This window comes from Bactrocera oleae, chromosome 5 (genome assembly GCF_042242935.1).
Source record: "Bactrocera oleae isolate idBacOlea1 chromosome 5, idBacOlea1, whole genome shotgun sequence".
Taxonomy (NCBI): Eukaryota; Metazoa; Arthropoda; class Insecta; order Diptera; family Tephritidae; genus Bactrocera; species Bactrocera oleae.
Window position 1 is genome coordinate 22,469,316 of NC_091539.1, and position 14,427 is coordinate 22,483,742.

Here is a 14,427-nt window from a genome sequence, read left to right on the forward strand (position 1 = left end):
GCAATTAAGAGATTTAAAAAAAATTTGGTGTTATTAAACCATATATTAAAACCATAAAAAAATTACTTTTTTTTTTAAATAATTAAATAAACAAAAAAACTACAGAGTTCATTGTCATTTTAAAAAATATTATCTTAAACGAAAAAAGCCTCCGCTCATCAAACAGAGCACAATAATATCAAGTAATTATAAAAAGTTTAATAGCTGGTAGGGTAGCTTCGAAATTTAGAACTTCTGGTAGACGTTTAGACATGGAATGTACTAATTTCTTCGTATCTTCAGTCGAAATTTTACTGCATTCATTCAATATAACGCCCTTGAGCATTTCTTTGTTGGTAATCGTATGTGTGCGAGTTCTGCTCAAATTGTCTCTGCTCTGTTGACAACTCGTCCAATTTCACGAAAGCTTTTACCGTCTTCCCTTGATATTAAAATTATTTTCCGTTCATCAACACTTAGTTCTTTGCCTTTTGCACTCATTTACGCTGAATGATTCGAAAAATCTGTCTAAATCTGTATTATTGACAACAACGTACAAACAATTAACAAGTCTCAAACGGTAACTCAAATTAACTAATGTCATAAGCAGTGAGCGGACACTTTTGCTCTGCTTATTCTGTATTAATAGAATTCTATAAATGCCCTTAAACTTGCAAAAGCACATAGGAATTTCATGAAATTTGACGACTGTAATGCTATTAGCAGCGCTGATATTCTGAAAAGAACTTCAAAAACGCATATATTTTATTAATATTATTATTGAAACACATTCCACGAATTGGTGAGAGGGAACTTTTTCTACCTAGTGTATATGGATATGAAAATGTGTCTTTTCAAACAAAACGTACATCAATGTCATGTTTATATAATCCCAATCGATATGAATCTCCACTAGATATTGAACTGTTAGTTGTAAGTGGAACGCCAGAGTCATCACTTAACGATGTTTGAGCATTTAGTTCAACACTATTCACGCTTACCATGTCGATGTGCGGTGGAGGCAGAACTCCTACGTAATCAGTGCAGCTTGATTGACATATCTGTAAAATCGTGGATACAGCAGAACTGTTATTGGATGCTGATGTTGCCATATTGTAATCGGAATCTTCATCTCTAATTACTGTATCCATTTCCAACATGTTTTGTCACTAAAAAGAACATACATATACCAATTAAAGAATATATGCCGCTAAATTAAATATTGGAGCAATTAAAAATAAATTAAGCTATAAGAACTGCTCCTCGTTAAAACATATTTATATAAAAAAAAAGTAGTTTCTTCATACACCTTGTTATACAAATTTATTGTTTTGAAGTACCAGTTAAAAAAATTTCTTTTGAAATTGAAAGTTGATACTAGATCAAGTTCCAATTTAATTTCTTACCAAATTCTTCCCACGATTCGGAAACATGCTATAGTGTTCCGATCTGAAAAACTTCTTCGGATTTGCTGCTTTGGACAATAATCCATGCCAAAGTTGGTGTAAATATTTTGTCAAATACAAAAGTTTTCATTAACGAACTGGATTTTGCTCGAACAGTTTGTATGACAGCTAGATATATGCTAAAGAGGTTCGATCTGAACAATTTCTTCGGAGATTTTACCGTTTCTTTGAACAATAATGCAATTCAAATTTCGAAAAGATATCTGTCAAATAAAAATGTTTTTTATACAAGAATTTTATTCCGATCGTTTAGTTTGTATGACAGCTTTATACTATAGACAGCCATAAATGAACTGACGAGCTTGCTCACTCTGCAGCTGCTACTTGAATGGTAGGACTGCTATATTGCGGTTGGTTCTCATACCGTAAAGAAGCTGATCCGCAAGGAGGAAACAATGCTCAGAGAAAAGTATTGGTAACAGCTCTCAGGCACTCTGGTGGTTACAATCTCACTAGGTTTACAAAGTGCCGGTTCTGCGAGCTGGAACTGGAAACTCCCGAGCACCTGATGCTAGTCTGCACAGCAGTCTGTGGACGCAGAATTAGTAACCTTGGATCCATGTATCCGAATGGGAAGCACATCAAGTCAATAGAACCCAGCAGTATACTGGAATTTATCAGTGTGATAGTCGCTGAGCAAACCTCAATATATGTCTATCTACAATATATGCTATAGTAATCCGATTTCGGCGGTTCCAGCAAATCAGCAGCATCGTTGTTAGAGAAGGACGTGTGAAAAATTTCATAATGATATCTCAAAATCTTAAGGACTAGTTCGCATATAATATACAGACTGCTACCAAGCAGTTGTAGTTAAACACTAATTTATTTAGGAAAAATATTAGTAGAAATGGATTAGGAGAACTATTTTCTTTATAATTTTAAAATATTTTAATCAGTTATTATATTTGTACGTACTATAGAAAGTAATTTGTTGAAACTGAACGAGGGAAGCTACAATTTGGAAACCGTAAATATAACATGGCCGGGGCCGTGGGAAGTAAAATTAAAACTTTTAAGCGTTTCGCTCCTCTTCAGTCATTTGTGTTTTGTCCACTCCATACAAATATGGTGTTTATAATATTTAAAAGCTGGTTTTGTAACAACCATAGCGTTTAAATGACTATAAACTTCCCCTTCCAAGTACACCGCTCCATCAGGGTAAATAATGACACACTCTAATACAATATACCACACCTTCGAACACAACTCACACTTCCACACACGATGGTGGAATTGAATCATCATTCGCAAAAACACATTCGTTTTGTCAACAGGCCGGGGCGCCAAGTCAACGTTCGATTACGACTGATCTCGCTCGCTGCTTTTTTCGATTGCTTCACAATCTACACTGCGCAACGTCAATTCTTTTCGTCAGCGATTCTTCGCGCTATAATTAATATTAGGTCAAGTAAAAAGTTCGTTCGGTTTTTATCTAAGAGATGGCGTTATTGTCCATAGTACTAGTGTTACGTGTCGCATCATGTCATACTACACGGCGCTGAAAACGTGTTTATTCGCGCTAAAAGTTTGTCTTTAACAGTTTTTCGATTGATTTACTCAGTTCGTTGCGAGCGCTCGTCAAAGATTGACACCAACAAAGAGAAAATTCGCTATATTTTACAATTTTTCTTCGATCAAAGCGAAAAAGCAGCCAAAGCGGCTGAAAACATTAATTTAGTTTATAGGCCCGATACTGTAAACGAACGTGTAGCACGAAAGTGATTTGCTAGGTCCCGTTCCGGTAATTTCGATGTCAAAAATGCACCACGCGTCGGGAGGCCTGTCGTCGAAAATTGCGATAAAATTATGGAAATAGTGGAAACAGACCGTCACGTGAGCACTTATTTAATTGCTGAGGAACTAAAGATAAGCTAAAAACCGTTTGGAACCATTTGTATAACCTTGGATTCAAAAAGGAGCTCGATGTTGGATGTCACACGAACTAACGAAAAAAACATGATGGACCGAATTTCCATCTGAAAATCGCAAAATCGACCCGTTTCTGAAGCGGATTGTGACTGGCGATGAAAAATGGGTCACTTATGACAACATCAAGCGCAAACGGTCGTGGTCAAAGCTCGGGGAAACGGCCCTGATGGTGGCCAAGACCGGATTGACGGCCAGGAAGGTTTTGCTGTGTGTTTGGTGGGATGGGCAAGGAATCATCTACTGCGAGCTGCTCCCCTATGGCCAAACGCTCAATTCGGCCCTCTACTGCCAACAACTGGACCGCTTGAAGGCAGCACTCATCCAGAAGAGACCATCTTTGATCAACAGAAGCCGAATTGTGTTCCATCAGGACAACGCCAGGCCACACACGTCTTTGGTGACTCGCCAAAAGCTCCTGGAGCTCGGATGGGAGGTTCTAATGCACCCACCTTATAGTCCGGACCTGGCACCAAGTGATTACCATCTTTTCCTGTCCATGGCGAACGCGCTTAATGGTGAGAAGTTGGCCTCAAAAGAGGCCTGTGAAAATTGGCTCGCCGAGTTTTTTGGCAATAGGGACGCAGTCTTCTACGAGAGGGGTATAATGAAGTTGGCATCTCGTTGGCAACAAGTTTACGAACAAAACGGTGCATATTTGACTTAAATCGGACAAATGTACACAAAGTTATCATCTTTTAAAAAATCAATAAAAAACCGAACGAACTTTTTACTTTACCTAATATATTTGGCTTGAACTCGGTTCCTGATTCCACTGTACACCGTACAGGATTACGATTAGCGAATCATTTACAAAATACAATTTATTACTTATTTTTGAATGCATTTCCTACTATTTTGTACAAGTAATAAATTATACAAACAAATTACCCGCGCGTTTTAAACACTCGTGAAAGTGGTGAGTGAGGTATTAAAGCTTAGGTCCCGCGATATCCATTAGAGCTTCAATAAAGTAATGTGCTCCCCGATAAATTGGGAACGCTTTTATTCATGGTCCTTCGAGTCATTCCGAATGTCACTATTGGTTTTGTCCAGGAAAAAATGCCTTTAAACCGTGGTGACAAGACAAACCACAAAATAAAAAAAAACAGTGCAGTGCGGTGACGTGCAGTGGCAAACGAAATAATATACATAAACATATACCATATTACACAAAAACATATATACATACAGAGGTGCGTGTCAACCGAAACAAAAAATATAAAAGGTTTTGACAAACTAACTCACAAATCGGGCAACAACAAAACATACATAAATACCAACAACTTAAACGGGCGCGAATTTAAAACAAAGGATAATAAACAGGCATAGTTCGGATGTAACCGAACATTTTATACTCTCTCAAAGTTAATTGGTATATACTGTATTGAGAAGTATGATAAATGAAATCGTTTTTGGACAATGAATAATATTTTTTATTTATTATATCGATATTATTATACAAATAATAAACACATACAAGTTTAAAAATTATATTATTATATTAATTTGTATATAATATTTACAATATTAAAAAATACATTTTTTTAGAGATTCTTATACATAGGTATGTCCAAACTATATTTCTTTTCTCCTTATACTATTTAATTTCTATCCTATATTTATACAATAATGTCTTATATAATAATAAATTATACATATAATTTAAATTTTCTTAATTGGATTATTTACATATTGCACTAACATGGGAAGGATCCATGTTCGAAAATGCCCAATCAATTTCTGCACCGGCAGGTGTAGTTGAATAATCTACACCAAGCAGGGAACCAAAGTTTTTTTCTTGAAGCAGATTTCCTATTGTAGTTCCTGTAGACATTAAACAAATATTAAAATCTCCAACAATTAGCACATTTCGATTGCATAACTCAGAAGTAAGGACTTCCTGAAGTTCTACAATTAAATGTGTGAATAAGTAAGCCGAATTTCTATAAAGAACCAGAATGTTAATATTGAAACATTTAAACAACTAATAAACTAATCACATCAGGGAATGTCTGAGGATCTTGAAGGTTGATCCTGGGAGCATTATTAAGCCAATACATGCCATGTAAATGCGGGGAACCTCTCTGTTGAAACTCCACTCTCCAGTAGAAATTTGTGACAAAATGCTCTCCACAAATGCCGGCATTATCTTTAAAAAGCTTAAGAATTTGTCGATAGCGGTAGTCAAAATATCTAGCACAAGTAACCGGGTCTGACCGAATTAAGCGATATCTATCTTGGGTTGTTAAACTGTTGGCCAAAAGCTCAACCCACTGAGATTCTGCAGCCGATAAAGTGATAAAGAAGGTTGGAAGCCCAAATTGGCGAATCATAGCGATTGCCTTTTTCTTCTCAGCTTGCCAGTGCGCAGGAGAGGATCTAACGCCTTTCAAAACCTTGTAACCATCATCGTGTTGAATCAAGTTTTGAACAAAGTTTTCGTTTAATAGATTTTGGGCCGTAACTTGGTTGCGGCCTGAAAACTTTCTAGGCAAATGGGTGTACTATTCTAAATTTGTAGCAGTTCTAATTTTTTGTAATCATAGAACAACTTTGGAATGTTACACGCTCTTCTGTCAAAACGGCGAATTTCAGAACGTATTATTTTGCTATATGTTTAAGAGCACGTACGTTTCTGCCCAGCGTATATTGTTCCAAATGACAACTCTTCTGAATTATTGTCTTGAATTATGTCAATTGGTCTTTATCCTTCACCTGGCGCTATGACTAAACGGTTATAGTCCAAGTTTTCTACAGGAATATTGTCCAAAAGAGTTTCTTGACCGACTGGGTTTAGCTCGGAAGGTAAAAGACCCATGGGAATATTATTACCTGAGGAATTATCATGAAAAATTTGTGCCGCATGAAAAGATTGAACCAATCGGGAATCCTCTCAACAAGCGGAACTTCTTCTTGGTTATTAAATTCTGAAATCCAGTTCTCATTAATATGTATATTGTGCTCACGATACAGGATGAATACCCACTAAGAATTGCAAAGCTTCCATAATTTTTGCGGGGCGTATGGTATCGATCATGTAATCATGATTGTACTCCAAACGCCTTCTTAAGAAAATTGGTATCACATGAGCCTCATCAAAGGACCTTGGTGGAGATGTCACAATATTGTTAACAGAAATTGATATATTAATAACAGCATCTTTGAGAGAACTCTGACCTTGATATCCTAACGGACGGATTGTCATAAAAGGCAATCTAGGCATTACGAGACGTTCTTCAATTAGAGTTAAATCTTTCAAACAATCCGGTATTTCAGGAAAGTGTAGACCGTTAGCTAAACATATTTTTGGAACGTTCTTTTTTACAATCGCATTTTTGCAAGTAGCACAAAAATTGTAAATTCTATCTTCCGAAGGAAATTTTTGCATTAAAAAGAAGGCGGATGCAGCATTCGGGTGACCTTGCGCAATAGTTTCGAAATTTAATTTGCGAACTTGGTGTGAAAACCATAATCCGCCGCAGAAAATACATATTTCAGTAGGGCCCTAATTTATATTTTGAAAATAAATGTTTTTGAAATCTGTTAAATTGGCACTGTAATAATTTTCTATAACATTATTTTCTTTCGTTAATCGGATTCGTTGGAACTGTCTTTCTTTTCAATTTGCCTATTGACCGGGTTATCTCTACAAAGGCGAACTTGACTTTGTCTAAGACGTCTCTGATTCAAAATTTCTTCCCTCATACCCCTCCTACTAAGCTGTCGACGTTGCGTTTCTCTATCAGGCTCCTCTCTCCTTATTTCATGATTTCTTCTTGCATGTTCTCTTTGCATTTGATCACGAATGCGCTCTAAATACCTATACTCAGGATTTCTTGCGCGAAATTCTCTATGAGTATTTCTTATTTGCTCTTGTTGTATGTTGAACAGTATTTCTCATTTGCTCAACAGATCGAACCTCGAGGTCTTCGCGCCGAGATCTATGTCCTCGAGCATTTCTCATTTGCTCATCAGATCGAACCTCGGGGTCTTCGCGCCGAGATCTATGACCTCAAGTATTTCGCATTTGCTCATCAGATCGAACCTCGGGGTCTTCGCGCCGAGATCTATTACCTCGAGTATTTCTTATTTGCTCTTCAGAGCGAATTGTGGATCTTGCCGATTTTTGATTGTACCTCGAGATTTTCCCGCCTGGTTCTATGTTGATTTGTATTGATAATCTAATCTACGATTAGCGTGACTTACAGTATCTTGTGACTGCTCACTGTCTCTATATAAAGAGTTTGCACGAAAAACTCTCATACGTCTTCTATTCTGAAGACGACTTAGTAATACAGATTTTCTACTTAATCTAGGCATAATTAATAAATAATAACTGACTTAATATATAAAATACTTATATAATTCCGTCCGTCCGGGTCTGAAAAGTTGGATCCTAGGTGCTGCTCTCTTTCAGGTGTATAGGTACTATGGTATACTGGTGCACATATGTATATGTGTTTGCTCGCCACTGTTTAAACACTATATGCTAATACACTGAAATTAGTTTGAATACAGCACTTTGCTGGTCAAGAAATCTAGTGTAACTGAAACTACAAACACAGTGTACTGATATTTATTATACTCTTGCAACATGTTGCTGCAGAGTATAATAGTTTTATTATGGTATATTTTTGTACACACAGCTTACGTACTTTTGTATACCTATATATTACTTAGATACTCATAAATAATAACACAGATTATTTAGTTATATTTATATTTTAGAAATTAGTAGTTTTTTTCATTGTATTGAAATAAAGTGCTCGGAAAACCCCTCCGTAAATTGCTTTTGTCTAACGCTTTTTAAAACAGGGATAAATGGTACCTATTTTGAAAGGTCTGCTCATGAAGGCTAAATTAACAATAACTTACATATAATTAAGTATGGTACATAGATATGTAGATCAGGTATGTAGATTTTCTTCTTTCTGTCTTAAGATCTAAACCTTTCATAAGCTGCAGACGGCGCTGGGTAAATCCCAAAAAGTACTTAAATGTAATTTTCTTGAGTTTACAGTTCACCTCATGACCTTCATATTAAAATGTGTGGCAAAACTGAAATAATAGATAATAGCATTTTAAGCGAGGGGGTCTACACTACTAATATTGATTTCACGCGATTTTTTCTAGAAAGATATTTTTGCTCTATACAAAGTCCAGCACTCTAAGAAACTGTTTTACATTGGTCTGGTATATTTTGTTATAAGTTCAAAATGATGGCTGAGAGAATATACTTATCAACTGATTATCACCAAATATTAAAAGAAATATTTGTATATAGAAATCTATACCTATCTCGATTAGTTTTAGGTGATGCAAACAACCGTTTGGTGAACAAAACTATACTCTGTTGCAACATGTTGCGAAAGTATAAAAATGTTGCGAAAGAATTCAACATTTATTATTCGATTATTATTTGGTATCTTATTAACTTATGTTATTGATCATAGATTTACTATTTTAGATAAATACTATTTTTTCTCCGAAATGTTAACTTTAACAAAAATAAGTTATTTAACTCAAACATGGTATATGTGATATAAACCGAACCAATGGGGTTAGATTTAATATGTGGGGTATATGAGGTTGCTGTTGTACGAAAGGAGCGGAAATCAGTATATTAGGGTTATAAGGTTTAAACAAAGGTCTAGACTAATTTCATTCATATGCAGCGTATACCACAAACTGTCCATTTAATTTCATTAAATTATCAAATTAACGAAAAAAATTATACCATGAGTAGTACATGTGAGCTGGGGAAATTCGTGGACCGATTTCATACATTTTCGGCATTAAACTCGTTTATCAATATTTTACGTTTATGTAAAGCCAAACGGAAGTTTGAATGTTTGGCATAAATATGTTGGAGCTAGGGTCAATATATCCCCGATAATGGGTACTTGGGTGGAACCGAGAATTTAGACTCTTGCAATTCGCAAGATTCAAGAAATTCCTTCAAACCTTATATTAAAAATGGTTGAGAAAGAATTAAACATCCATTATTAAATGAAATCGTGATTAAATTATAATCAAATTTGGTATCTTCCTGACTTATCAAAAAGGCTAAATTTTATATTACTTATGTGGCAAACGTTAACCAGAAAATCGGAGTTCATTATATGAACGTGTCAGGTTTAGACCAAGGCATATACTAATTTCATTCTAATTCAGCGTCAAACCACATAATTTTTAAGAAATATTATCCACTTAATTCGTTAAAATACATTTGTTTCAACCGGAACGGTTTAAAGTCAGGTGGAAAGACGGAAATCTTATATATATTGGGGGCAGAAATAGATATGATTTTGACATTGCTCAGCTATACTCGAGAACATATTTTGAAGCAATTTTATATAAAAAAAAATATTAATTCTCACTGACCGACATATTAGGCATAAAACTGGTTAGAATAACGAAAAGCATTATAAGTAGTATTTGGAAGTTGAGGGTAATATTAATCCGATTTTATCAACGTATGCCAATACCACATACTACTAGCATGCCACGGACTAATCAAATGCTTCTACGGTTTCATTAAGGTACCTCACATACCATCAGCAATCAAATCACCCGGAAGTTCAAAAATCTTTATATTAGGTATATGAGGGCTATAGGAACTATTGATTCGATTGAACCCATTTTTTGACACAAACATACTATTTCGAGATTTTCAGTTTATTTATTTTATTATATGATTTTCAATTAAATGTCTTACACATTGACCGATATTTTCGGTAAAAAGGCAACTATAGGCACAGGGGTCAACAAATTCAGTACATAGGGGCTTGAACAGTTTTGATTCGATTTATACTTCAAACGCATTATTCACGCAAAGTTTTACCCGGACACAATCATTGTTGTTTGATTTGCATAGTGGAAAGTGAAAAAATCAGATGGAATTTAATATGGTGATATATGGGAAATAGGCGTGGTTGTAATCCGATTTCGCTCATTTTCGCACTATAGCAGAAAAATATGAAAAGAATGTTATGTATCGAATGTGGTTGAATTAGGTTAAGCAGATCCCAAGATATAGGTTTTCACCTAAACGTTTTCACGCCCACTGTCTAATTTTGAACGCGATCACTTTATATTCATTTCATACCATCCCAGAGATAAAATTTGGAGAATCGACAAGAGTAACAACAGACTAGGGAAGACAATTTGAATCTGCTTTCTTCCGAGACCTTGCCAGAATTTTAGGCATAACACACTACCATCGCGTACCACCCAGCGTCAAATGGGCTCATCGAGCGATGGCATAGATCCTTGAAAGCAGCGATAAAATGCCACATGACGGAAAAGTGGGTTGAAGCTTTTCCACTAATTCTCTTAGGCTTTCGTTCCGCATGGAGAGTTGACTTAAAAGCGACACCCGCAGAAATGGTACGGCAGCACTCTTCAACTACCTGGTCAGCTATTTTCCGAAGATCACACGCACATCGTCACCGAAGGTGAATTTGTCGGAAATTTACGCATACGCATGCAGGCACTGAGACCGTCACCAACAAATAAATAAATAAAAAAAATTTCTAAAAACAACATAGGTACATACGCATATGCACATCTTTTCAAAGTCCACATTGGCATATATTCCGCAATACGCCTTGCAACAAACAAGCAGGATTGCGTAAAAAAAATGTATTGATCTCTTCAACGAGTTCGTATTAGGGTGTACCTATATACAAAACATTTGTACATGAGAAATATAAGATAAAAGTGCGGTTCTTAGTAATTAAACTAAGAAAATAATAAACTACTACCACAAAATATTAAAAATAAAACACCAACTGGTTCACTTGTCGATTATTCTAAATATTATCTATTGCGTCGACAATATTTTGACCTAAACAAAAAATGTTATAATAATTACTTAAATAAAGTAAAAAAGAATATTGTAAGTTATCCAAAATCATTTTATGATTTCGTCAACTCCAAACGCAGGATTTCCAAATTTCCTTCCGCAATGAAATACAAATTTATCATTTCAAGTGACAATGATATTATATCCAATATGTTTGCAGAATTTTTCAAGTCAAACTACTGTAATAATTCTTCCAAAGGGTTTTCTTATCAGCAATTTAATTTAAATAAGTTAAAACCATCTTTTAGTTATGGCCCAGACATGATACCCTCATGCTTCCTAAAAAATAGTGCCAAATATATTTACCTGCCTTTGACAAGGATATTTAACGCCTCTCTTAAGCACGGTATATTTCCTTCAATATGGAAACAGTCATTTATAATTCCTTTGCATAAAAGTGGATTAAGGTTCAACATTGAAAACTATAGAGGTATCGCGAAACTATCAGTTATCCCTAAACTTTTTGAAGCTATCATCGCAGACCATATAACCTTTTCGATTTCTCCGTTAATTTCCTCATCTCAGCATGGATTTTGTAAATGGAAATCGACTCTAACAAACTTGCTTGAATTTGTAAACCATGTATCATATGGTTTTAGGGAACATAAGCATACGGATGCTATATACACAGACTTTAACAAAGCTTTCGATAAAGTAAATCTGTCGATTCTCATACATAAACTTGATCTTCTGGGCTTTCAGCCAATAGATAGCTTCTTATATTTATAATAGAACACAACGAGTGATATTTGAGAATACACCTTCAGATACAATTTATGTTTCTTCAGGTGTTCCGCAAGGTAGTCATCTTGGCCCGATTCTGTTCTTGCTGTTTATTAACGATATCTCTTCAGTAATAGAATTCTCAAAAATTGTCTGTTGCATACAGACTTAAACAATTTGGTTGCATGGTGTGATAGAAATGATTTGCCATTGATGATGTGCCAAGATGATGTGCTTTTCCCGTAGATCTGTGCACCACTCTTCTTATGTAATAAAACACCATATTCTAGAGCAAGTTTTTAACTATGTTGATTTGGGAGTTAATATGGACCCTAAGCTTAATTTCAGTCTTCATATTGATACCATGGTCTTGAAAGCAAAAGCTGTCCTCAGTTTTGTTAAACGTCCTTCTAAAGAATTTAGAGATCCGTATATTACTAAAACACTTTATACAACTTTGGTTAGACCTATATTGGAATATGGCTCTGTTGTATGGAACCCTAGCTACCAAATCCATTCTGACAAGTTAGAGTCGGTTCAAAAACAATTTTTACTTTTCGCCTTAGCGCATTTCCGATGGGATGCTAGGGTAAGTCTAACTCCATACACTAGTCGTTTAAAACTTATTAATCTACCTACACTTTCTAGTCGTAGGGAAATTCTTGGCATAATATTCTTAGTGAAACTTTTGAATGGAACTGTTTGCAGTTCTTATCTCCTGTCTGAAATTAAATTTAATATCCCGGTTCGCCTTTCGAGGTAGTTTATACCTTTACTGCTAAAATCCTGTAGATCAAATTTTGCACTAAACGAGCCATTCCGCCGTATATGTCATGATTTTAATTCTCATTTCAGCACATTTGACTTTTCAAAATTAAAAAGACTTTATTGTTTTCTCTTAATAAATGAATATGTAACAATTTATTATATTGTTACTTTGCATCTTGGCTGTTGAAATTTTTATTTCTGTAGCTGAGCAGTTTTAGATCTCAACACTTAAAAAACTCTCTTGCCTTTTCTGACTCGGCTAATTCCGCACGTAGGCGAATTGCGCCCCTCGCGTCGGTTGGGCGGAGGAGGCGAGGAGGGTAATCGTTGGGTTATTATTATTAAAAAAAAGTTTTCGGAAATAAATATTAATATAAACATATGTATATTTAATATACCACAAAAATGATGAATGTTGATAAAAATCAAATTACACCTGCAGAAGCTACACGCCCAAGACAGGTTGCTACAAAGCAAATAAAAGGCAAAAATATTTCTGCCACCAAATAAGAGTGACAGATTAATACGATACTGCAATTTTTGTAGATTATTAGTAGGAACTGAGTCATCAGATCTACCACCAAATTTTAGAACCTCAGCATTTGCTCAGTATGAAAACTGCTTAGACCAGTATGGTTATATTCAAAGCAATTACACCTACTCCACATCCGAGAGAAGAGCTGCCACAAATACAAAGTCAAGAGGAAAGTTCAGGCATCCACCTCGAGGTGCCCGCATGTAACACAGAAACATTTTATGGAGGTTATGAAGAATGGCCGTCCTTCTGGGACATGTTTACAGCCGTTTACATCAACCACCCAAAATTATCAAATGCACAAAAATTGTATCACCTCCGATACAAAACAAAAGGTCAAGCAGGCGTCATAGTAAAACAGTTTTTACTAAATGACCTTAATTTCAATCTGACTTGGGAAGCTCTAAAAGCAAGATACGAAAATAAAAGCATATTGGTCGATAAGCAAGTAACGAAACTAATGAACTTGCCTAAAATTCAAAAAGTAACAAGTGAAGAATTTATTAGACTACAATCCACTGTTTCTAATTGTTTGTCGGTTTTATCGACACAAAACACACTGTTATCCCACAGACAGCTGGGAGCCCATTCTGGTAAATATAAAAATTAAAGCATTTCTAACTACCCAATATGAAATAGCAGAAAGGGTAGACAAAAAACTAGTTAGAACTAAAAACGTTCAAAACGACCTCAATAGAGCTTCAATAGACCCCAAACCAGTAGCAACAACGATTTAAATAGAAGCTTTTTTTAAAAATCAATCGTTTACATCCGAACAGTGTAAACAAACGTCATGCGAACTGTGTACAGGAGGGCATAAGCGCAAATCTTGCGAGAAATTCAAAAAACTAAATATTGTCGATAGGAACAATTTTGTGAGAACAAAAAAACTTTGCACAAACTGCTTGTCACGTGCGCATACTCTAAAAGAGTGTGAAAGCAAATTCAATTGCGTATATTACCACAAAAGACATCATTCAATGTTACATATCACAAATTTTTCCAGCTCACCTCAAATTAATGTTAAAAGGGCTACGGGATTAATTACAACAGCAAATCCCGAAAATCGCCAAGAAGCTCCATGCTGCCCAAAGGCATCAAAAACGCAAACGCTACACAGTAGTCGGGTACTACTACCCACAGCAGTCGTCTCCATC

At 35.4% G+C, this 14,427-nt stretch overlaps 1 protein-coding gene across 2 annotated transcripts in view; it reads right to left on the reverse strand.

Moving 5' to 3' along the window:
- The window catches only part of LOC106621910 (Suppressor of Cytokine Signaling at 16D), a 45,872-nt gene that overhangs the window by 17,293 nt on the left and 14,152 nt on the right, over positions 1-14,427 (reverse strand). For both annotated transcript variants that reach the window (XM_036357664.2, XM_036357666.2), the window contains exon 2: positions 849-1,148. In XM_036357664.2, coding sequence (XP_036213557.1) covers positions 849-1,139 — 291 coding nt within the window. In that variant the 5' untranslated portion in view covers positions 1,140-1,148. The remainder of the gene's footprint in view (positions 1-848; positions 1,149-14,427) is intronic.